At 44.5% G+C, this 25,641-nt stretch overlaps 1 protein-coding gene across 1 annotated transcript in view; it reads right to left on the bottom strand.

The window, feature by feature from the left end:
- Positions 1 to 25,641, bottom strand: part of KIF5C (kinesin family member 5C) — a 156,541-nt gene that overhangs the window by 42,427 nt on the left and 88,473 nt on the right. The window contains exons 11-15 of the mRNA XM_004757858.2: positions 20,516 to 20,664; positions 9,991 to 10,166; positions 5,184 to 5,252; positions 2,254 to 2,460; positions 47 to 193 (exon numbers count right to left, since the gene is read on the bottom strand). Coding sequence (XP_004757915.1) covers positions 47 to 193; positions 2,254 to 2,460; positions 5,184 to 5,252; positions 9,991 to 10,166; positions 20,516 to 20,664 — 748 coding nt within the window. The remainder of the gene's footprint in view (positions 1 to 46; positions 194 to 2,253; positions 2,461 to 5,183; positions 5,253 to 9,990; positions 10,167 to 20,515; positions 20,665 to 25,641) is intronic.

The following is a 25,641-nucleotide window of genomic DNA, read 5'->3' as shown; positions in this document are numbered from 1 at the left end:
ACCATTATTGGAGCAGGTAGACAAGATAAAAGAGGGGCTGGCTTACCGTCTTCACATCATTGGTGCCGATAATTCCGCCTATCTCCCCCAGGTCCTTCAATAGCAAATTCAGGATCTCTGTAGCCCTCTTCTTCTGGTGGTTGCTAAGCTCTTGTAGCTGGCTCAGCTCCCTCTGTGTGGTTGTCAATGTCGTCTGAAAAACACATTTTAACAGCAAATTAAAAGAGCTGCCCACCAATTCATACCCGCTGCATTGCAAAGAATAACGACATGACACAGGATGGAGTTCTTTTATCATGTCATGCACTTTCAACAAAAGTCAAACTAGAGTATAGCACCGCCGTCTTTGATAAAAAGGAGACTTGGCCTTGGCCTGATAGGTTATGTCTACATATCCCATGACGATTTGCAGGGCGGTGAACTGTTTTTTAAAAACAGAGTCCAAAAGGAGCCCTCAGGTTAACAAGGCGTGAATGCATCTTCCTATCCTCGACATGTTCTGTTTCAGTCCGCCTGGTCCCAAGCATCCCCACCTGCATCTCCACTTCCACATCCAAGCGAACCTCCTCCCTGGACCATTTCCAAAATTTCCCACCTGACTTCATAATAATAGACAGGTCAGGAAGGCCCAGAGAGCCATTCATGTGTTTAGAAAAAAACTTTTAAAAAGTCTTGGGATCTTCCTGGTGAAGCTGAATTGAATACACTTTATCTCTTCTCAAAACTGGCTGAGAGACTCCATCTTAACATAGAGCAGTAGCTCCGTTTTTATTGCCAAACATCAATACCCATCTCTTTTCCGTCTCTCACGTACGTTACCCAAAGGTAGAGATTTACAACTAACTTGATGAACTCTTCACACGAGAGGAATAGCCGTGCTTTGGTGTCTTGGTACTCACTCAGCCAACAAAGAAAATAATTTTGCTGCAGTACAGAGCTGTGGAGCTGCAGGCAAAGACACATAGGCAAGTCTGCCATCACGGCTATTATACTAGCACCCTTGCCCATGGTCTGGCTAGAAACAGTAGTCTAAACCAGTCTAGTGATACTTGGGCTTGGCAGAAAATAAGAACTGTATTAGGGAAAATGTGTCACTGTTTTGAGATGCAAATGAAATGAAAGGCTCATTAAAGGATCCAGCAGAAAACAGTAAGCAGAGAAAGCCGAAGTCTCCTTTCCTAGGTGACTTCTGGTTTGTTTTTCTGCTTCTTTTTGGTTTTGTTTTGGCATTGCTATCACTTATTTTTCTCTGTTTTTAAAGCCTACGGAAGCAGGAGTTTCCATCTTGGGAAGCCCTTTAAAAAGCCTTCCTTCATGCAGGTGAATACACAGAATTCGGAGCATTTTCCGTCGGCTCTACGGTCAGCAGATGAGCGCTCTCCAGCACCATCTGCTACACGCGGCCCGGGAGGACTGGATGTTTTCCACGAGGCAAGCTGGGCACAGTCCCATCATACCAGGCCATTGCGCCGAGGTGCCAAGGGCAGCCGGTTACAGCCATTCGGCTTCCTACCACCTATTTTCCAAGCAGAAAAGGACAAAATGGAAACATCGCACCACCAGCCACCTCACCAAATGCGCGCCCTGCGGGGCTGCTAGCTCACTGCACACAGCGGGCAGCGTCTTTGCCTGGGAGCACCAGCTCCCCACCAGGACCGTCAGTTCCTGGCTGCAGCCAGAAGTCGTGGGGAAGGAATGGGTTTATTCAGGAGACTGTAAACAAGAAGTGCCATCCAGACCTTCCATCGGTCACCCACGCTCATTTGTTACTATAATACCTGTGACGAATTTATTGGTATTGTAGCATAGGCACAGGCCTTCACTGAGTGCTTTATATCAACGTTCTCTAATTCTCATGTATCGAAAGGGGCCTGTTATTAACGCCATATTGTACAGATACGGGAACGAATACTCACAAAGTTTAAACATCTCAATTAAGGTCTCATAGTTGTAAAGTCACAATGTTAGCTAGGATTTTTGTGGCGCCTAAGTTCTGCACTCTCTTGACTATTCACAAAGCATCCCTGCTAAGGTTATAAAACCCCTGGATAGAAAACAATCCCCAGTTCCGGAACGAGTGACAAAAGTCACCTACGTGAGGTATTTCAGTTACTAGAAGATTTCAGAGAATGCCTCTGACACTGAATAACCACCCTGCCAGCTGCCTTCCTATACAGTGTCTGTCAACAGACGTCAACATCGAGTACAGGAGCAGCGGCCCAGAGTCCCGCCCCCAGAGGCAGATGCCCCAACCGTTTTCTGAGCCAGCTCATCTGTCAGCTGCTCATTGGCCCTGGTCTTGTCCTCCACTTCCTGTGACTTCTGGTCGTAATTGACAGCCAGCTCTTCCAGGGCCTGGAGAACTTCCTTCACTTCATCTTTGGCTGCCTCATTCTCAATCTGGAGACGTGTCAGCTCTTCCTGGATCTTCTCGTAGTCTCTTCTTGTGGAAGCCAAAAGCTGGGGAAATGAGATGGCATGAAACTGGTGAATGTAATGTCCAAGCGTTTCTGTGCTGTGTTCTATCCCAAATAAAGTGATTTTAAAAACAGATATGGGTAGGGGTAGGGGGTGTGGGGGAGGGTCCTGGGTGGCTCATTGGTGAAACCTCAAGGCTGAGTCTGGGTCAGGTCATGATACTGAGCCCTGTGTTGGGCTCCACACTGAGCACAGAGCCTACTTAAGGTTCTCTTTCTCCCTTTGCCCCCTGCCCCACCGCTGCTCACGCACTCTCCAAAAAAGCAGATATAGCATGCTCAGCATGATTAGAAATCCCACTGTATATCTAGATAATAATTTTTTTAAAATAGCATGAGGTTTCAAAAATCTTTCTTTTTCTTTTATTTATTTATTTATTTATTTATTTATTTAGGTTTAAAGCTGCATAGGCTGAACTCAAAGACTTGATTACAAATCAAAAATTTCTGGGGCACCTGGGTGGCTCAGTGGGTTAAAAGCCTCTGCCTTCAGCACAGGTCATGATCCCAGGGTCCTGGGATCGAGCCCTGGATGGGGCTCTCTGCTCAGCGGGGAGCCTGCTTCCTCTCTCTCTCTCTCTCTCTCTCTCTCTCTCTGCCTGCCTCTCTGCCTACTTGTGATCTCTGTCTGTCAAATATATAAATAAATAAATCTTTAAAAAATAATTTTCGGGGCGCCTGGGTGGCTCAGTGTGTTGGGCCGCTGCCTTCGGCTCAGGTCATGATCTCAGGGTCCTGGAATCAAGTCCCACATCGGGCTCTCTGCTCACTGGGGAGCCTGCTTCCCTTCCTCTTTCTCTGCCTGCCTCTCTGCCTACTTGTGATCTCTCTCTGTCAAATAAGTAAATAAAATCTTAAAAAAAAAAAAATTTCTACACTCTGTTGCTGCTGGCTCTTCCAAATGCTGAACAAAGAATGAACGGAGTCATCTCTGAGGACAATGGTAATACTTCCATGGTTGTTAACATTATCATTATTCCACACTGTAAATAGGTCGGTTTCAGAGTCAACCAAAACAGCATACAAGAACAACTGTCAACTTCTCTTTATATTCATCTTGAATGTATGGAAGGATATATCCCAAACATTAACATTAGTTAAAAGTGAATGACTAAGCTTGTGGACATTTTCATGATCTTCCTGCCTATTTTATTTTTTGACATTCCTATGTAAAATTGGCAATATAGAAAAAAAATATTGAGTTTTAACTGTTACATAAAGTAAGTTTATCACAGGCAGTTGTACCAAGTTAGAGATGCAAAGGCATAGAATGGGAGGAAGAAGGCAGGAAACATTAAGCAGATGGAAGACCCAACCAAAGCTAAGAGAAAAATCAGTTTAAAATGACTGCTCTAGGGCGCCCAGGTGGTTCAGTGGGTTAAGCCTCTGCTTTCGGCTCAGGTCATGATTTCGAGGTCCTGGGATTTGGTCCCATATCGGTCTCCCTGCTCATCAGGGATTCTGCTTCCCCCTCTGCCTGCTGCTTTGCCTACTTGTGATCTCTTTCTCTCTGTGTCAAATAAATAAAGTCTTGTATTTTTTTTTTTAAGATTTTATTTATTTATTTGAGAGAGAGAGCGCGTGCGCACAAGCGGAGGGGAGAGGCAGAGGGAGAGAGAGAAGCAGACTCCCCGCTGAGCAGGGAGCCCGATATGGGGCTCGATACCAGCACCTGGAGATCATGACCTGAACTGAAGGCAGATGCCCAACCATCTGAGCCACCCAGGTGCCCCCTAAATAAAGTCTTCTAAAAAAATAAAAATAAAAAAGTAAAATGATCTGATTGCAAAAGCATAGGTGATCTCCCTGCCAAGGGAAGTATTTGGACAAGGGCCACAATCATTGCCCTGGAGCAACAAAGGAAAACAAAGAGGAAAAAAACGTATGGCTATAGAGAGAATTTGCTCTGTGGGAAGGCTGGGACTGGGGACATTGAACCCAAGCCACCTAGAATTATATGATGTGATCCAATCCATAGCAGATTAGCAACAAAGCAGAAAGTACTCTAAAGCACAAAAGAGAAAAAATACTTCGATGGTGCTCAGCAAGAGAACCGCTAATCATCTATGTTTGACAGATTGGCTATCTACCCTTTGCTTAGCTTCCTATTTGTGAAATACTTGGCAAAACAGATCACAATAAAGACACTCACTACAGATATTAATGCCATCCAGGGAAAGACTGAAAACAATTTGGCTCCTTTTTACTGTACCAAACACATACTATGTAAGCACTTGGACCCCCTTCCTCTTTGTCTTCCTGTCCCCTCCATCTCTACTTTTTTTTTCCCCTTTGGTTATTTAATTCCTACAAGATAGTATGAGTACATAGTGTATATCAAAGACCCGAACCAGCTGGTTTTCAAAGCTGGGAAAAAACTAAACAGCAAGCAATAGGAGTGCTGGGCACTGGGTATGAGGAATTAGAATCACCTTTGCCCAACCACCAAACTCCTTTATCTCTGTTCTTCAAAGACTACGAGTAGCAACGAGCTACTCACTCTCAAAAACCTCAGAGCATTACGAAGTCAGATATTTATTTTCAAAAATCAGCTTTAAAGAGGCCCTGAAAGGAAATCTGCCAGGAAATGTCCACATGATTCAATGATTTTTGAAAAAATTCTTTGCAAATTAAATCTCTGGAACAAACATCAACAACAAAGAGTAATAAGAGAACTTCATAAAAAAAATTTATTGCATTCTTTACCTCGTCCTGATCCAACATCTGTTGCTTTAGCTTTTCAGCCAGCTGGCTCTGCTGGTTAATTTCATCATCCTGAAACGAAACATCATGTTTAATGTTTTTGGGTTACTTATGTCATTTTTGATATCCTGGTTTCCCGACAACAGTCAGATACCAGAGTGCCAGCTGTAAGCTTTACTGATAAGATGAAGGGAATAGTGTGGTGCTTCCTCATAGGTGAGAGACTGGCTCTGGGATCTTGATTTGGTTAAAGTTCCTCTGCGCCCACCTTTCTCAGCAGGTGAAACAACTGGATATTCTGGGATATAAAATATCCTACATATTGAACGCAATTCCTCCCCATCCAGAAATCAAAGATCTAGGGTTTGGGAATCGGAAGGGACTTTGGAGCTAGCCCTCCCAATTCAAAGATGCTAACCAAAAATAAGGCAGTGAATTTCGAACCATCTGCACTGTAATATATTCATGTTCCAAATCTCGTCAAACACATCAATGACCAGGAATGCTGCCCTGTGATCGGAAGGAGCGACCAGTATTTCCACTTCAAATCTCTTACTTAGAGAGACTGGAGAACATTCACTAGAGAATTAATCTTCGGCATGAGCAGATCTCCCGCTTGATTAGAAGTTAATTTTCTTGTCAGTCTAAAAAAGCAAAAAACGAAAAAAAAACTCAAGGAAGTGGGGGATGTAGAAACGATAATGCTTACTTTCTGGCCTATCATTAAAGTGGGAAACGATCTCCCCAGAGGCCATTTGCTTCCGTCACTCTCATTTCCTGCCACTAGGTGTCGCTGCCACAAAAGCCAGAGCCGCCGGCCTCCTCCTGCCCGGTCCAAACGGGTCTGCCTCTCCCCGGACTCTGCCCACCAGCTTGGGCAAAGCAGCAGACAGGACAGCGTTTCACTAGCGGGGCTCGGCCTTCACTACAAAGATTTTCATGAATTCAAATGCAAATGTGAAGCTTCGCCTGCGAAGAACAACTTGGCTTTATGGTCCCCCTCCCTTAAAAACAGGAGAAAAATCCTATTTGGTAACACTTCTAGGCTCCAAACCCCACGCAGAGTCAGATTCAGTATTTTAGGTCCTCCTGCATGCCTGGTGCCGCCCAGATGTTCTCCCAGCAGCCCAGAAAAATCCTGCACCGCACCTTCTGGCTTTTCCAGAGGTGAGGTTACAGGGGTGAACTCAAGGGTCTGGGTTGCAGAACCGTGGGCTATTCTCTAGCCTATTTGGTCCTGTGTATGCATACATTTAAATCGGACTGACTGACCCATGGAGCAAGAAAGTCCTAAAATCAGGATTATGGGATCTCTCCCTCATTTTCCTTTGTGTAGAACATCTTTTGGCCTTATTTCTTCTCTGTTCAGGGAACCCTGTTTCTACTGAACTTTTTACACCCATGTTTCTTTAATGGTTTGACAAAATGCTCATGACTTTCCTCCCCAAATCCGATTTCTGGCAGGAGAATTAGGGAAATTACACTGAGTGAAACTGCCAAAAAATGATACTTGCACAACGAGGAGACTATTCTGTAGGGCATATTTCCTCTTTTACTTTATAAACTTAGAATGTCAGTTACCAGGAACAATTTTGTGTTTATGTTCCTTGGCACATAAATATTAAACATCTTAACATAAAAGACTCAAGAGTTTAACATCAGGGAGCTGCCATCCCTTCCCCTGGGATACATAAGCAACAACTCCAAGTTGATACAAATCAGGAGAGAGGCAGAACGGTGAAGCCAGCCCTTTGTTCTTACACTGTGTTCGCTTCAAAGCCTGAAGGTACAGCTCCCTCCGTGACAGGTGAAAAGCCAGGTGCAATGATTTTTGAGGTACAGTAAGAAACCAAGGGCCACCAGCCCATCTGGGAAGGATATGAGGAACGAGGATTACATTGTAAGAACATGAATGACCTATACCAGAGATACCTCCAAGACTACACTTACCCTTTGTTAAGGCAACTTCTCCAAAGAATTAGCATAGTCTACCATAATCTTAAAATGCTTTCAAAACTTCCATAATAAAATGTGCTGTGCCGTCTATATCTACACATTCGAGTGCATTCCTTAGAACATGCTCCCTCTGATGCTGACTCTTAATCCATAGACAACCGATTTCAAAGCACTTGTCAGAAAATATTCTTGTTCTTAAATTTGCTTGCATGTGAAATGGTGAGCCATCCCTTGGTCACGTGCCACCCTTAATTATAAAAAATGTCCTCATTGCAATGGTAATTAGTGGAATAAGGTTCAACATATTTCTACTTGCACTTAATTCCTCTCACATATTTCCAATAAAACACTAGTATTAGAGGAAATGAGAAGTGAAAGAAACAGGGCCAACACCAACTTGCTCTTCTTATAACTGCTTGCAACCCACCTCTGCACCACCCCCCGATGCCACGTAGGATGGTGTTCTCCCTTAAGTAAACAGAACCCAGAAGAGAAAGAAACTACTATTTATTGAGCAATTGCTACACACTAGAACCTTTTAATCCCCACTGCAACTTTTGAAGGACGCAGATAGGAGCCCCAAGCTGCAAATGAGAAAAACATCTTCAGCAGGGGAGGCCATTCATCAGTCCAAGCCCCAGCATCATTAAGACACAGGTCTGACTCTGAAGTGTATGTTTTTCCATCACACAGTATTGCCTTTGACGGTAACTATCCTGAGACCCCTGGAGGGCCAGCACAGAGGGGCAGAAGGAACAGCTTGGGGGAGACTGTGCGGTCTTTCTCCCCAAACATTCTAATTAGATTCATTAGGGTTGACAAGTTCCTCATCTAAATTACTAAGACCAACACAGGATGTCCACAGCCCTGGGAACCAGAAGATACACAGCCTTGTTCCACTTCTGCCAGCTACACGTGATATAAACTGGGCAAGTCACGTACTCCCCGGGCTAGCTTCTCCTCGGGACCTAGATACTTTCAGCTCCACTACTCAATAATCTAAAGATACCCTGTCTCAACTACCTATCTTGTCAGAAGCATGAAGTACCTTCTAGAACCTTTAAGCGGAAGACAAATAAGAATGACAGCTGATGAGACATAATCAGGCAGTCCATGGGTAGAGTCACTAGGGTCAGACTACCAGCTTTGGGGTCCCCCTGGCTGAGGCGTGTGGGCTAAGTACTCTCTCAGATCCCAGCAACCCCTGGGAGAGACCACAGATGCTAACCTCAAAATGTGTGCTTTAGAGGATCTTCAAAGCACATGCTATAGGAAAATGACATAACAGGAAGTGTCCGACACTTGTCATCAGGAGGCAGAGACGCTAGGGTCAGCTCTGCCAGCTACCACCTGAATATCTCCAAGGCCTGGCATTCTCCTCACTCATCACTCAGTCCTCCTCACTACATTTCAGAAGCGACACTGAAGACTCTACAGTCTCTGTTGGATCAATGAAAGCTCCTTATGCTACCAAAGGAAATGACCCCAATTCCAACCAGGGCAGGAGTCTATTTATAGAAAACAAAGTGTAGAATCAGGTTATCATCCCTTATCCAAAAATCTTTGAGGATTACTAACGTGAACTCATCATTTCTAAAGTGAAAAGGAAAACTGCAGTATGTTTAAACAATACCATTTCTTTAGAGAAATCAAGAAATTGCATATACTGTTAACTTACTATTGATCTCCTTTTTCTCTTACTTTGAGGTTTTGCATAATCATGTCTGGTTAGAAATGGAAGGATAACAGTATGTCAAGTGCCTGAGGGCAATTAACCCAGCTCTCAAAGGTGTGAATATCTCATCAAATAGGCTACCAAAAGGGTAGGAGTGTCCCCAGTTTAATGCTGTGGTTACAAGGCAAATTCCCAGAGTCCTAGATAAACAGAACTTGCTTCACATTTTGCTTGAAAAGGTGGTGCAGACTGAGCTTTACTCAGAATATACAGGCCTGTAAGATTAATGGCCATGTGCTCATAATAAAGCGGTTTCGGCTAAACCAGAAGTGTCCCCAAGCACTCTGAGCCAAACCACAGCAAAAAAGATTAAATCAGACTAAAAATATCAACAACCTTGATGAAATGAACTGAAAGGATTTAGAATATTCCAAGGGCAATATGCCGAGGTCACATGAGACATCAATTTAATTTCCTATGCCTCCAGGATTCCTAGCCCAACCTTAACTGGAGAGGAACAGTGTTCTCCAAGGTCTCTTTTCCTTTGGTCCAACTTGGGCAAATGCAATGTACATGACTATTTGAGCCCCAAAAGTCTGCCATAAAATTAGACAACCCTAAAAGCATGTTCAAACTATTTCATTCAAGAGTATGCCTCTGAAAACACATTTACCAATACTGGACAAGGGGCCCGACCCCACACCACTTCCATGGTTCCTCATCCCAGGGCCCGAGAGCTACATGATTACAGAACACATTTAACATTAGGAGCCACCACACTGTCGCTACAGCTGGCACTACACTTGAGGTTTTCAAGAGGTGAGGAACAGGCCCAGAGAAAAATAGAAGAGATAATTAAACAAAGATCATGCACACTCACGCCATCCCCACCCGCACGCAGTGATGAGCCCCAGTCCCACGTCTAGAAGTGAAGACTATCTCTCTATCTAGACCAACTCTCCAGTCTTCCAGTCAGACTTCCATGAAAGCTTCCATTCTGGAAGAATCAAGTTCCCCAATCAAGAGTTAGGGTAGATATTAAGAAGACAGACATAACATCAGTCTGCACCCCCCTACATCAGCCCCGTGGGGCTTGAAGCTGCTTCTGGCCAATAGCTCCAGGACCTGCCACCTTTAGTCTCAGAGCCAGAGTGAGGACTATAATCTCAGGCTACAGACCTTATCATCCAGCTGTCTGTAGAGACTGGAGATCTCCTCATCGTACTTCTCCTTCTCCTCTGCAGAGATGCCAGCGACAACAGGAGCAATATTGTCTATGATGGGGGTGTTGTCACAGGGCTCCAGGGTCTTCTGGTCCTTAGCACTGATCTGTTCATCCTCGGGCACAGCTTCTCCTGCAAAGCACAAGAGGATTTGGAGATTGAAGAAATTCAGCAAGTAACTCTACAGGAAGAGTTCCAAAAATAGCCACTCCCATGCAAAGACACAGAAGACACAGTCAGAGCTGTTGTAGAGCGTTGGGGCTTGTGTTCTCTCTATTTGACAAGAAAGGTTGTGGTTAATTGACCAAAACTAGTCTAAGAAAGAAGAGGGCTATGTAATACTCCCTCTCTCATGATGCATCACTTAAGTACACGGCTTCCACCAACCACTCTTCCCTCCCAACCCCCCACCCCCAAAGAGAGAGAGAGAGGGAGAGAGAACATGGATAGAGAGGAGAGGGAGAAGCAGACTCCCTGGGAGGCCAATGCAGGGCTCGATCCCAGGACCCTGTGATCATGACCTGAGCTGAAGGCAGATGCTTAACAACCGAGCCACCCAGGAGCCCCTCCTCCAACCCCTCTTAACTAATAGAGCTTGCAGTGACATCCAGAATTTTTTGTGTACATTTTCCTTTTGTTGGGGAATATTCTTGGGTTTTACTATAATCATATTCTATCTAGCGGTTGACTCCCAGGGAAACAGACTTCTGAGGCATCCTAATTACCAATTAATTAGGTTACTGTTTCATTAGGAGAAACAGCCAAATCAAGGAAATTCACCACTACCAAAGAGAACACTGCAGGGCCCTAATCCTCTGAATCTGAGGGTCTCCAAATCTCAAGGAGAAAACCAGGATAGCCCTGGACCCAGAAGCTCTGACAGACATAGCACAAAAACACATTCTACTACCATCCTCTCCCCTAGGAGGGCAGAATTAATTGGCTCAACTAGAGAGTTCAAATAGAATAATTTCTTATGATGTCAAGTAGACCCAGGAAAGAAAAAGCAGCCAACCCAGAATACCGTGCAGAGACCCTGCATACCACCTCTCAGTTTGCAGACCAGCACGTACCACTTCTGGGTCTGCGGAGCGGTGCTTGTCAAGGCCCTTGAAGGCAGCATTACCAAACTTGACTGTTCAAACTGAGGGGCAAAAGCGAAGGTCTCAGGCTGGTCAGTGGCCTAGCCCCAGCAAGAAAATCACCTTGTGAAGACACTGCTTTAAAAGGAGTCTGTGAAAACCATGTGGCCCAACTGAGTCTCTCAAACATCATTTTGGAAAGCAAACCAAAACCAAATATGCTTTTCCATCACAATGTTTACCACCAACTTCATACTCAGTTTGCTGCCGTCCGTGAACGTCTGCAACGTCCCAAGCCTCACCCAGTTCTCAGCCCATGAAACACGTTTTGTGGAAAGTCCCCAGGACAACTGCTCTAAGACAAAGGGAATTTCTGAAACAAACAAACAGAAACCTGAATCCCCTCATCTGTGGCTTCATTAACAGTATATATCATGCTTCAAGGAAGCCACCTGAAACTGTACACATTTGTCTCAATATAAACAAAACACTTTGTGACGGGTTAGCTTTGCTGCTCCAGATTTTGTGATCTCACCTGATAATTACAAAATGGCAGGAAGGCTTCCCTGTCAAATAAAATTAACATTCAGTGATTTCATTTTTGCATCACATTTCCATTTGAAGCAAAACCTGGAATAAAGTATTCCTTTGCTGAGTAGAAGGCTGAGCCAACCCCTTTTTCTTCTGAAGCTCAACTAGACTGTACTGTACCTACGCTTTTTCTAAAATTATTGACCTGAAACAAAACCAGAATATCAGAGTAGCCTTTGAACTGAACCTGAACCAAATCAATATTTCATTCAGTTCCAATTCCTGGTTTAAAACATCTGTCAGCGACCTTAGTGCGTAGACTGGATTTCTTCCAATTAAAGGATCTATACTCTCTACGGCCTGCTAAATCCACAGGCTATAAAAGCAGTACCATATTCTAGTTCCCAAGAATTTTTTTTTTTTTTTTTTGCTTAAATATATATAGCTATCTTGTTCTAACCACAGATTACATACACAAAAACTGAAAGGCTCTGAACCTCTACCCCTCAATTCGGTTCCTTCTCCAGAGAAATCCTCCACGAACATTCTCGTGATCTTTCCCCTATTTGGGTTATGAGCATATTCTAATTTTTCAGCGCTACCTTCTGAACTTTGTGAACAGAGTAATGCAGTGCGGCACAAACTTAATCTTGCAGCTTAAGCATGATGAAGGTGAAATTCTTAATGGTACTAGACCAGAAACCAGGCAGAACATGGTCTTATTATCCTATACCAACTTGCCCCAAGTACAGAGGTGAGATACAGACACAGCTGGAAGAGACCTAGTCCCCGTGTTCCTTGGTTCCACATGGTTGAGAGCCAGGGCCACCATGAGGCTGGAGGGAGCTAAGGAGCCCAGGGACGGAACCCTATAACTGGTGGAAAGTGATCCTAAATCTGCCCTCTTGTCCTGCTGAGGAATCACAGAGTCACTGAGTACCACAGTTGCCCAAGGATAGCGCGGCTCATCAAGCCAGCCAACGCAGCTACAAGGTACCCTGAAAGTGATCAGCAGACTACAGTAACATCCCCAGGGCTATGACAGGACGCCAAGCCACACATTTTAGCTGATCTAATTAATCACAAGCCCATCTCCTGTTTCACCTCTTGGTTTGCTTTTTTGTAAAGGAAAAAACAATAATAATAATGCCTTTAACATGGCATTGTTTTAGAGATTTAATTACCATAGTATATGTAAAAAAACCACAAAAGGTATTATCGTTTAAGGTCCATCTCTTACCCTGCCCTCTCCCTAACAAATTGTCAACTCTTCAGGCTGTGCAGATATTTTTATTTATTCTGAGATTATTGTTCCTGAGGTCTTCATAATACCTTTGTGGTTGTACTCAGTTGAAAAATAAAACACAATGCAGCTACACAAGTCCCCTTCAGGTTTATTTATATTATTACTAAAACAATATTCAAAACCTATAGCAGACTTTCTGGTTTCTCTTAAGCAATTCTATGAATCAAAGCATCAACATGTCACCTACAAAGCAACATCTAAACAAGGAGCTCTTCCCAGTTTATATTCCAAAGGTCGGGCAGTCAGGATTATTTTTTACAACAGCCGTTCAGACCGAGAACAAAGCAGCAACAAGCAGGAACAAAAGCAGCAGGCATCTGTGGGAGAGCACAGCTCCTGCCCAGAGAGGAACCAAGAGCTGGTTTTCCCAAACACTGCTACCCTTCAAAGGACGGAGGAAATGACTTCCAGAAGCCTCCCTGCTAACTACACTGTCCAGCTCACAAACACGTCTGGGGATTGTAAATTCCCAACACTATGCGAGACCTGACACTAGGCAATCTGTCTCCATGGCAATCTCACCACGTTAATCGAGACTATTCCCTGCACTGCAGCGGACTGAGTCTCCAGAGAAGCCCCCATGAGGTGATTACGGAACAACTGATTGTAACAAGGCAGACAGCTGCAAACAAACACCGGAGGGAAAAAAATGTTGTAAAATCTGGTGTGGGTAGGGAAAGGGGGGAGGGGGAAGACCGGAAAAGGACCACCAAATGAAGAGGTGCATCTATTTTCATTTTTATTCCCCTTTTTGCATTAAAAGCAAATTTTTCTTGGTTCATGCCCTGAGGCTTTATACCTGCAGTCTATAGGGAAAGAGCTTATAATACTGTAAAGCATCTGATTTTCTACAATGAAAGCTCCCTCAACTCCCACTGGAAACCTTTCCCTTCTTTAAATAAGCATTCTGGCATTTCCTATTGTCAGATGTAATTACCTTTAAGGACTAAAAAGATTTGTGTGTACACAGGAGCATTCACTTGGAGCACACCTACAAGCTTTGCAGAGCATTTTAATTATAAAATGAAAACCTCCCGAGGGCATAAATAGTGTTTCTATAAAAAGTAAAAATCCATCAATTGCAATAAACAAGAATGACAGACTAATCAAAAATACTCGTTAGGGTTATTAGTTAAAAATTCTAAAAGAGGCTTTTTTGGTTTTTTTTGTTTTTTCAAAAATTAAGAAAGAAAGAAAACCATAAGACTGCCAGTAATTCATTAAAATTTCACACATGAAATAGCAACGAGCTAGTTATCCTTTTCATAAATTGAGCCCCTAAAGCCTCTGGAGAACACAGAAAGGTAATTGCATCCTCTCTTGCTACTCCAGGGGCCGAGGTTTGCTGGTCACTCACGGCCTCCATCACAAACCACCGATCTGGCAATGGAGGGGCTTTCTTTTAAAACCAATTAAACAGGCCCAGTGGCAGACCTAAAGGTAAGGAATTTCTATATCAAAGAAACTAAAAAGAAATCTTTAAGTTGCCAGATGAGTAAAGGCAGCTGGCTACAAGACGTCATTATATAAACGGGAGGTTTTAAAGGAAAAAAAAAGGTAATTCCTTTATGGGATTATTTTGCACACAAATAGCATCTTCTCACCCTAGTTCCTAAAAATATTGTAAGCAGCTTAAGACATTTTCTAATCCTTTCTAGAGTAATTTTCTAATAAACTGGTCACCCAGGACTCTGAAATCTCTTTACAGTCCCGACCTCTTTAATGGCCCCACCGTTCTCCCAGCGGTCAGTACTTTTATTAGTGTTTGGCTGTGCCCTCAAATGGAGAGAGCCTAGGGGCGCCTGGGTGGCTCAGTGGGTTAAAGCCTCTGCCTTCAGCTCGGTCATGTCTCAGGGTCTTGGGATCGAGCCCCGCATCGGGATCTCTGCTCGGCAGGGAGCCTGCTTCTTCCCTCTCTCTGCCTGCCTCTCTGACTACTTGTGATCTCTCTCTGTCAAATAAATAAATAAAATATTAAAGAAGAAGAAGAAGAGAGCCTAAAAGATGAGATGTCTCAAATGAAACACTAACTTCAGAGCTTCTACTGGAGTCATGAATCCGGGTGGGAGGGATGTCAGTGCGCGGACCAGCATCTTGGGGTATCTTTAATGCTAAAAGGGCAGATTGTGTGGGAGCTACAGAGGCCACACAGTCCCACAAAGCCTGGGATCAGACTCCAGGTTGCAAACTGAGCCAGCTGGGGAAACCAAGCCTGCTGGCCTGGCAGGTTTTAAATTGTGGAGAACGAATCTGTTGTAGAGATTGCCGATTTTTCCATGCCTTCCCAGCCTGTGATGAAATAATTTCTTTGCATGACTTCAGCAGATGGGGTAAATCTACATCCATTCTGTTATTTACTATTATATTTAATTATTCGAGAGACACTGCAGATGTGCCCTATTTTCGGGTCATTTCTCTGCACTTCTGACACCTGGATTTTTCAGGGCCTCCTTTTCTGACTTAAGCTCCTATAAAACAAGATTGCTTTTTAAAGGACAAAATTCAAAGAAGTATCAGAGAAGAGGGCATGTGTCAAGATTGATCTGGCAGCAATAGGAAACTGTGGGCCCATCCCCCTTCTGAGGGTCACAGGCCTGGGCCCTCAGCCCTCCCTCCCCAACTTGCCCATCAAGGGTCTTCTAGATAGATTCGGGGAAACCAGGCAGGGTGAACTGGGAGCCGTAATTTACTCTGAGTGCAACCATCTAAATCTATCCCCATTCACAGGACTGTTCAAGTCCTTTCCATGTACATGACAAACAAGGCACAGAGCTAGAGAGAAAAAACAACCCTGCTTCCGCCAACTGCCCACTCCCTCTATCTGTCCTTAAGCAAGCAGGCTGAGTAAAATCCCTGAGGCTGCAGTGGCCCACAGAGCTTCCAGAGTCCAGGAACTGTCAATCGATTTCAGCCCACAAGATGTCACTAGCAGACTGGACCGGACAGGTGTTTCCCAGCCACGCAACACCCATTCTCCGTTCAGCACCACAACTTCCTAGTGAGGAATGATCTCTCCCGGTGCGCGCAGGCTTGGTCAGAGGACACGGCAGAGGGCCCTGGGCTTCCTCATTCCTCAGCACGCCACCACACGCTCGGTCTCTCCCCTCTCTCCGGAGCCTCTGTGTCCCAAACAGATAATGTGAGGAAGGGGGAGAGAACTCAAGAGGGCACTCACACCAGGTGCAGCCCCCAGGAACCCAGGCTCTGGAGCAGCCCCAGCTTTGCCAGATGAAGCTGGCTGCTCGGCTGTTCTTCGGTTCTGCGAGTCATTCACAGACTTCTCGTGCTTTGCTGTTTTGTTTAAGCTAAGCAGGGTCAATTCCTGTCCTGTGCTACCCAAGGAGCCTGGCCCTATGAGGAATGGAGTGGCTCTCCTTATTCCTTCTTTATAAAAACAAGGCATGAGCCCCCCTTAAGCCAGCACGCACATGCCCTGAGCCTTGCCTTAATGCCAACGGCAGACGTGAATTACGGCTGGGTGTAATTATGTACATTACTAGTCACCGGCCGTATTCTGAGAATCAATGTTCTGCTATGCCCAGGGGAGGAAACTGCTGTGCTTGCATTTTGAAGTAGCCCATGAAGCTAAAAGGAGTTGAAAATTGGTAGCAGTGGGGAGGGGGAGGGGTCTGGGAGAGAACCAGCCTCTAGGCATGGAATAGGGTAGTATTTCATAACGTCTGAATGACTCTGGGCAGGGAGTGCCCTGTCCTGCCTCACAGTCCCATTGCCACCAACTATATCAACTTCTTCACTTTACATGACCTGCCTGGACCCAATCTGCCACTGCGACATCGTGTTCTTTTACATCGTGTTTCTGACTCCCTGGCTTTCCTGCCTCAGTCTACAGAACAGCAAAAATGGGAAAGCACAAGCATATGTACACACACACCCTGTTTCTCAGCTCCACTCCTCTCTTGCTCGCCCATGGCTGGAGAAGAGCAGTCAAACTTCTACAATTATAAAGACACCATACAAGGACAGACCCCTCTTCCCCAGCAGAGAATGCAGACAGTGGACGGTGCTGCCTTCAGTGGTTCAGCCTACAGGGTGGCAACGTCAATACCCAGGATTCGCTGAGGTGAACTCAGTGGCTGATTCCTACAGGTTTAGAGCCAATGTGTGTGTCAAATTTCAAAAGAAAGCTGGAAATATCCTGCCACTTGGGTTTTACTGGAGGGGACCTCTTCTTCTCGACTTTATCTCTCAAAGTCCCAGCTCTCCAGTTGAAAGAAACCACGCATGCTCTCATGATGACGAGGAATTGGGCCTGGTGCACGGGACACTGTTGAGGGGCTTCTGGTCCCTTCCTCCCTGGTATGGCATTTTTCACGCTCCTCTAACTGGCCTACACACAAACCACTTGGGCTGTGCGCATACTGCAAGATGATGGAGAGACAATGAATCTCACAGTCAGCTGCCCTACGTTCAGATCCCTGCTCTGTCACCGAGCCACTGTGGGCAAGACACTTAACCGCCTGAGTCATCCAGGTGTTCTCCAAAAAATTACCTTGAAACATAAATGTGGGGTGCCTGGGTGGCTCAGTCATTAGGCATCTGCCTTCAGCTCAGGTCATGGTCCCAGGGCTCTGGGATTGAGCCCCACCTGGGGCTCCCTGCTCAGCAGAAAGCCTGCTTCTCCCTCTCCTCTCCCTCTGCTTGTGTTCCCTCTCTCGCTGTGTCTGTCTATCAAATAAATAAATAAAATCTAAATAAATAAATTAAATGAATGAATGAATGAATGAATGTTAGCTTAGGAGGACACGAGAGCTCTGCAGATCCCCTTCTCTATGACAGCCACTCAGTGATTACACAGTCATGGTAGAGGCGGGTCTCAAGACTCTCTCCCTCTTCTCTTTCCTGCCCTCTCTCTAGAGGCCCTCACCCCTACCTATGCCTTCCTGTACTTCCTAAAGCTCTACTACCATTTCTTTCCCCAGCTCAACCTGGGCTCTCTGAGCTCTAGACCCTTGGACCTAACTGCTTATTTGACATTTTCACCTGGATGTTCCACCTTGAACTCCCCTCCTCATCTCCCTTGTCTCCAGTCTGGTTCTTCTCTGGTATTTCTTTTTTCAGTAAACTGTTCTACCCTCCATCCAACACAGCAGGCTGGAAAACTTGGCACTCTGTCTCTCTGCAGCCAGCTCCTCACCAAGCCCTGCTGGTTTTATCTCCTAAACACCTCTCTGGTCCATCCATGTCTCTCCCTTTCCCTTGCCCTCTCAATTCAAATACTGTAACCTCATCCCTGGAAGACCATCCTTGTTCCTGGCCGGCCATCTCCAACACAACCAATGGATCTTCAAAAATGCAAATCTTATCATATGATCTTCAGTTGAATATCCTTGAAGGTCTTCCCATTGCTAGATTCTCATTGCTAGATAAAACCAAAATCCTGAACAAAAACTGTTTAGGCCTGCCCATGACAGGTCTGCCTACCCCCTCTCCTCGTCTCAGGCCTTTACTGCCCCTCCCCAGCTCACCACACTGGCCTTCCTGCCGCTGCCCGAGGCCAAAGGCTGCCCCTCCAGGTTGTTGTAAGTGTGGCTCCCTCCACCCCACCCCCACTTCTTGCTGCTCCTAACTGCTCTCTTTCTCTCAGATCTTATTCCCTAGGTTGCTTATCAGGGGAAACCTTCACTGACTTCTCAGTATAACTAAAAGTTATAATAATTTCAGTACCTTCTACTTTCCATTTTTGGCATGCAGCACAGACACATTTGTTGACTGTGGAGTCTGTCTCCCTCACCGGACTATAAGCTTGTAAGGGCAGAGACCATGATCGACGGCTCACCCCTTCCACTCCAGCAATGGGTTAAACATGTGTTTACATAACATACATCTACCGAAGTCTATCGTGTGCCAGAAACCATACGTGAGTTTTCCCAAATTATGTACATAAGGGCTTATGTAGAATCTCACCCTGTGGGACATGGAAAACAGTGTATTTCTGAGTAGATTTGCACAGTGGACAAAGTGGGGCAAACAATTAAAATGATGCCAAGTTAAAAGTCCAAAAGTAAAAGGAGAGTGCCAGGCAGGAGGGTATTAGGCAAACTGGACAGCGGGCCGACCCTAGAGGACAAAGTTGGAAGAGGCACGGAGGATCGCAGGGGGAAAGCTTGGCAAGGGACAGGACCGAAGAGAAAACAGCAAGGCTGGTGGCCCACTGCGCAATGTTCTAAGGCCAGCCTCCCTCCCTGTACCAAAAGGCTTTACTGAATGTTCCAACTGCCCAGCAGAGAACTGACCCAAGAGGATCCCAGAAATAGAACAAAATTTCATACGGCCACTCCCCGCCTTGCCAACCATCCCTCCCCATTCTCCTAACTCCTGCCAAATCGCAAGGAATCATCCGCCGGCCACAGGTGCTGAATTATTCAATTATTCTAGCAGCTTTCAAAACATGTGTGCGGCTAGAAAAATCTCCCAAAAAGAAAAGAATTGTGTTATTTAGGCTACTAGGTCACTTCTTGAACCTCTCTTGAATCCTGCTTTGCTTCGCAATTGTTTTTCCATTGAATAGTAGGTCACTGGCACCCCACCTTTCCTAGCAAAAAAACAGCGGCAAACACAGAATCACAAGACCATCCACCGCTAACTCTGTGGTTACACATAGGCGGGTTCTACCCCCCTCCTGCCTAGCAGCCCCCAGGCTTCTACGCTCACCCAAGAGACTGAGGTCTACGTCAGTGCCTGGAACTCGTAGTGGACAGTGGACACAGTGAAGAATATGGATCTCCAGCTATCCACTCTGCCCCTACACACACACACCAACCTGCCTATTTCAGTTAAAACAACAACAACAACAACAACAAACCAGAGAGATTTCTACCTTCTAATTCCATCACAATGCTAAAAGTCCCAAAATAATCTGTCTGCACTTGGATCTGGAAACCCCTCTTCAACGCCTCACCCACAACCCACCCACCCAGTGTGTGTCAGCTCTCTGAGATATTTTCTTTGAGTAGAACAAACCAAAGAGAATGTTTTTTGGGGAGGAAAAAAGAAAAAAACTAGTCACGAAATAAGCCGGTAAGACTCCATTTTAGCACAGAACTTCATCAGGAGCCTTCTATTTCTGGCTCTGAAGAAGCAGAGCACAGAGATCAACTGGCCCCCTGAAAATGCAAATATTTGCCAGAGGTGACTTCTAACCCCAAGTCAATTATAAAACTCACACAGGAGTGAATGGCATATTTTTCATTTAATCAAAAGTAGTCTGAGTCTCAAAGTCTCAGCTGCTGCACTCAAAACCTCAAACATGGCTACCAGAGAGGATTACACTAACATAGAGGAGCAGCTCACTGGAAATAGATTAAGGCAACCTTGCAAATAGCACTTGCCCACACTAAGCACGCCAGTCAGCCAAGTGACGGGGTCAGGTGGGCAGCTTCTCTACACAATGAGAAAACTTCACTCATTCACACAGATTGTTGCAAGGCAGAACCAAGCTCCGCCATCATCCGGTCCTTCCCAAAGTGTCCCAGGATACCAGCTGTCCCAGGAGAAGGAAACCACACGTTCATGCCTCGTTCTTCCTCTCCACTCTTCCTTACCGTTTCTCCATCTGTTCAGCTCCATCTCCAGATGCTGGATGACATTCTTCAGAGTCTTGTTTTTCTCCTTCTCCTTTTCATATTTCTTCTTCCACTCTTCTGCTGTCAGTTCCAGGTTCACAGAGACTGTATTCTTGATGGTCTTAGCCCTGGGGTCAAAGACAGAAGGGAAAGATTCTGAGAGTAGCTATTAGATTAGCTAAATCATGAATACAATTAAGCCTCAAATACTTCTGCATCCAAAGACTGGGGAGATCAGAGGGGACCCTAGGATCTACCGCCTCCTCACTCTGTTACTGGCACCACTGCCCCTGAAGACTCCGAGCTCACCATCCCCTTTTCCCATTTTCCTACCAGTCTAAATCCCAAGGCTTTTCCCTCGAATTGTCTCCCAGGGCCACCTCTTTCTTGGTTCACCCTGCCACCATCTTAGTCTATGTTCTCAGCCCTGACTTACAGTCAGTCTTTCTCAAGCATTCAGCATCCTCCTCAAAGCATCCAGCATGGCCCTGCCAGGTTCATCTTCTTAAGTAAGTTTCCTTTCTATCTTAACTTTTATGAAACACTGGGGATATACCAAGTCAATTGAGACAAAGTCTACGGCCTTGCAGAGATTACAGGTTTTCATACCAATAAACCACAGGCTGAAGTAATGCAATCAGTTGTTTCTGTAATGCACTGAACCATGTCAACAGGGTGGGTCACTTAATGGCTTCAGGCCCAGCCAGGTGAAACCACAGCTCCCCTCTGAGCACATGACCCCCTCATCACAGGCCGCTGTCACCATGTAGGAGCAGAGGGCCCACTACTCTCAGTTCATCCCATGTTTCAAGGGAAGTCAGCACTTGAATGTTTTTATTTGTATCTCTCAATTTCAAACAATTTCCCCAAAATAACAGCTAGGGCAAACAAACATGTCTGAGGGCCACCATTTCATCATTTCCAGTATAAGAGATAGGAGTGACTTTCTAGGGCATATGGCTGGGGGAGGGGGATGAAGCCACAGTGGATGTCTGTGTGGATCCACAAGTTACTCAAGGGAGCAAGTGATGAGAGCGAAGGCAGTGGCAGCTCTAGCTGACCTACACAAATGAACACACAAGCAGACTTTCGGATTATAAAGGAAACTGACCAAGACAGAATTCCATTTATTATTTACTTCTTAAGAAGGTGAAAACTTCATTTAAAAATGTGATATCCTGATTTATTTGCTCTTCCCTTTTCCATTTTAAACTCCCACAAGTTCTTGTACTGTCATATTTGCCAGCATTATCTGATGCGTGATTCAGGTTAATTACTGTTGTCATGAAACGACATTTTGGACATGATTTCTATTTCAGGGAGAGAAACTTCACCAGCCCCCACCAGGGCTACAGATGTCATTCCAAAAATTAATTCCTAAAGCAGACAACTAAATAACCCAACCATCAAAAGAGGAGTGAAATGAAGTCAATGTGAGACTCCACTTAAGAATTAGTCAAATTCGGGCGCCCGGGTGGCTCAGTGGGTTAAGGCCTCTGTCTTCAGCTCAGGTCATGATCCCAGAGTCCTGGGATCGAGTCCCGCATCAGGCTCTCTGCTCAGCATGGAGCCTGCTTCCCTTCCTCTCTCTCTGCCTGCCTCTCTGCCTACTTGTGATCTCTGTCTGTCAAATAAATAAATAAAATCTTTAAAAAAAAAAAAAAAAAAGAATTAGTCAAATTCTCCATCGTTCACTGTAGCTTGAGGCTTCTATCCCCAGAAGGGCTCCAAGTCTAATTTTTCAAACAGCAGCAATTTTCTTCCTACTTGCAGTCCATGCCAGCTTGCCATTCTCACCTCGTCTTCTAACATCCATGGGCGGAGGCGTGTCTGCTCCGCAGAAGGAGCACAAACAGTTCAGCATCATCACCTGAGTGATTAAGGAAGTGACGACTCATGTATGGCTAAAATGCTTGTGGGCACTTAGGGCTCCATGGGGAGGCTACTGGTCTTAGTTTTTACACCATAATGAGTCTCTTGATGACTTCCAAGGATACCACAAAGAGAAGGATAGAGCCCTCATGCTATATCCAGGCAGGGTGAGCCAGAAGGAGAGTGTTGGGAGAAGATGCAGCAAGGTTATCACTGGTATAACGGATCCTCATTCTCAGAGTTCTTTTTTTTTTTTTTTTAAGATTTTATTTATCTACAGACAGAGATCACAAGTAGGCAGAAAGGGAGGCAGAGAGAGAGAAAGGGAAGCAGGTTCCCTGCTGAGCAGAGAGCCCGATGCAGGGCTCAATCCCAGGACCCTGAGATCATGACCTGAGCCGAAGGCAGAGGCTTTAACCCACTGAGCCACCCAGGTGCCCCTCAAAGTCCTTTTAAGCTGTTCAGAAAATTCTTCTTCTTCCACTTTCATAGTGATCAAGGTCCTGGCAGAAAATAGATGGCCCATTCAAACTGCATAATTTGGGAAGAGTTTACCAAAGATGGGATGGGTGTTGGGGGGCCATCACCATGTGTAGGCTGAAGGGTGCACAGAGACAGGGACCTATGAGAAGGTGGCTGCCCGGTGACATCTGTAACAGCTTTTAGTCTGGGGACACAGCCAACCCAAGTGTTCCTGCAAAGAAAGAGCCAAGAAACTATACCCTGACCTCACTTTCTTCTCTCCTGATCCCCTCCTCTGATCCATGTTCCTTTCCACTGGTAGAACCTAACTTGAAGCCAGAGACAAGAGAGCACTTTTCCAGAGAGGTCACTGTCCCAGGGCCCAAAGCAGTGCAAAAAATGATACAGAAATGACCCACAGAAGCATTTGGAAGATATAAAACCCAACTCTAATTTGGAACTCAGAACAATGGTGGGAAAGCCTACCTCATGCTACTGCCCTAGACTTCATTTTAGTTCCAAATGGGACAGAACATGCCTTTCCATCCACTGGAAGTAGAATATAAAGAAACCAGTCAACAGTGATTGGAAAAGATGCCAATCCTCCCCAGAACTGCTCTATAAATTTTAAATAATCTCAAATAAAATCGCAGGAGGCTTGGGGTGTGTGTTTAGAAACTGACAACCTAATTCTAAAATTTGTAAGAGAAAGGCAAAAAGGCCAAGAATAACTAAGACAACTCTGAAAAACAAAGAGGACAGAATATCAACACTTATTACACAGTCACAGTAATTAAAAGTGACTGAATAGTACAGAAACTTTAGAATAGAAACAGAATGGCGGCACCTGGGTGGTGCAGTTGGTTAAGTGTCCATCTCCTGATTTCGTCTCAGGTCCCAATCTCAGGGTTAGGAAATAGAGCCCATATGCGGCCCTGAGCTCTGTGCTCAGTCTGCTTGGATTCTCTTTCCCTTTCCCTCTGCCCCTCCCCCTGCCACAGCATGCCCTCACTTGCATGCACTCTCTTTCTAAAATAAATAAATAAATCTTTAAAAAAAAAAAAAAGAATAATAACAGAATGGATCATTCAGAAACAGACACTAGCCTACGACATCATCTGATTTAAACAAGGTGCCCACACAACACAGTGGGAAAGAATGGTCCTTTCAATATATGGTGATTGGGGGGGGAGGGGCAAGGGGGAAGGGTATGTGTGACCTTTATGTACTCCCCCAAACCATATAAAAATGGTTTTTGGTTATGTGGATTTTACACATAAATGTGAAAGGTAAAACAATGAAGGCTCTAGAACAAAACAGGAGAATATCTTTAAGACTTTGTGGTAGATAAAGATTTCTTAAATAGGACATAAAAGTAAAGATAAATTTGACTTCATCAAAATGAAAAAAAAAAAAACATTCTTCATTGAAAGTCACCACCAAAAACTTAAAACTTAAGCTACAAAGAGGAAGATGATATAAGCAATACATGTATCTGTTAAAGGACTTGCCCAAAATAACTCCTATAAATCAATAAGATAAAAGCAGACAACTAATATAAAAACTGGGCAACGATTGAATAGGCACCTACAATAGATGTGTCAATAAATACCCCCAAAATGTCACCTAACATCATCAGCCATCAAAGAAATGTAAAACAAAATAATAAGGATACCTTCACCCAATGGAATGGCTAGAAATTTTAAACTGATAATACCAAGTGTTGGTGAGAATGTGCAGAGACTATAACATTCAGGTGCTACTAACGGGAGTATAAATTTTTCCAGTCATTTGGGAAAACTCTGGTACTATCTGCTGAAGCTGAATATCTCATATCTATGAGCAATTCCACTCCCAGATACATAACCAACAGAAATGAGGTCAATATTCACCTAAAGCATGATAACCAATTTCATAATGACTTCATTTGTAACAGCCCCAAATGAAAACAATCTAAATATCCATCAACAGTAAAATAGATACCACATATACTATATTCATACAAAGAAATATAACCATGAAAAATGAAACTACTACTGCACTTCACAATGTAGTCGATTTTAAGGATACAATGTTGCATAAAAGAAGCCACACACAAAACTGTAGTGTATGTTAGTATTTATATAAAGTTCAAAGACAGGCACTAGTAATCTATGTTGATGGAAGTCAGGATGACACTTCCCCTTCAGAGGTGGGTATTGATGGTGAGGGTACAGTAGGGAGGCTTCTAGGATGCTGGGTGACAGTTCTATGTGTACATATATTTGTAAGAATTTATTGAGTTGCACACTTGAGCTTATGGATTTTATTATACATATGTTATAATAAACCAAAAAAGGGTAAGAAAAGAAAGTGATACTGAAAGGAATCAAGTCAGATACAAGAATTTCTAGATCATGGAATCAACTAGAGTGAGTCACTGAGAAAGATACTTGAATCTCTGTGCCTGGAGTTATTTCTTCTAAATAGAACAAACATTCCAGGGCGCCTGGGTGGCTCAGTGGGTTAAGCCGCTGCCTTCGGCTCAGGTCATGATCTCAGGGTCCTGGGATCGAGGCCCGCATCGGGCTCTCTGCTCAGCAGGGAGCTTGCTTCCTCCTCTCTCTCTGCCTGCTTGTGATCTCTCTCTGTCAAATAAATAAATAAAATCTTTAAAAAAAAAAAAAAAAAAAAAAGAACAAACATTCCATCTAGGATGTTGAAACCAACCTTACAAGGTGGAATAAAGCGTATCTCAGTCTCTCATTTCCGTAAAAGACTTAGAGCAAAAA

This window comes from Mustela putorius, unplaced genomic scaffold (assembly GCF_011764305.1).
Source record: "Mustela putorius furo isolate JIRA1106 unplaced genomic scaffold, ASM1176430v1.1 tig00003867_pilon_pilon_pilon, whole genome shotgun sequence".
Taxonomy (NCBI): Eukaryota; Metazoa; Chordata; class Mammalia; order Carnivora; family Mustelidae; genus Mustela; species Mustela putorius.
The sequence above is the reverse complement of the archived record's forward strand: the minus strand, read 5'-3'. Positions and strand labels throughout refer to the sequence as shown.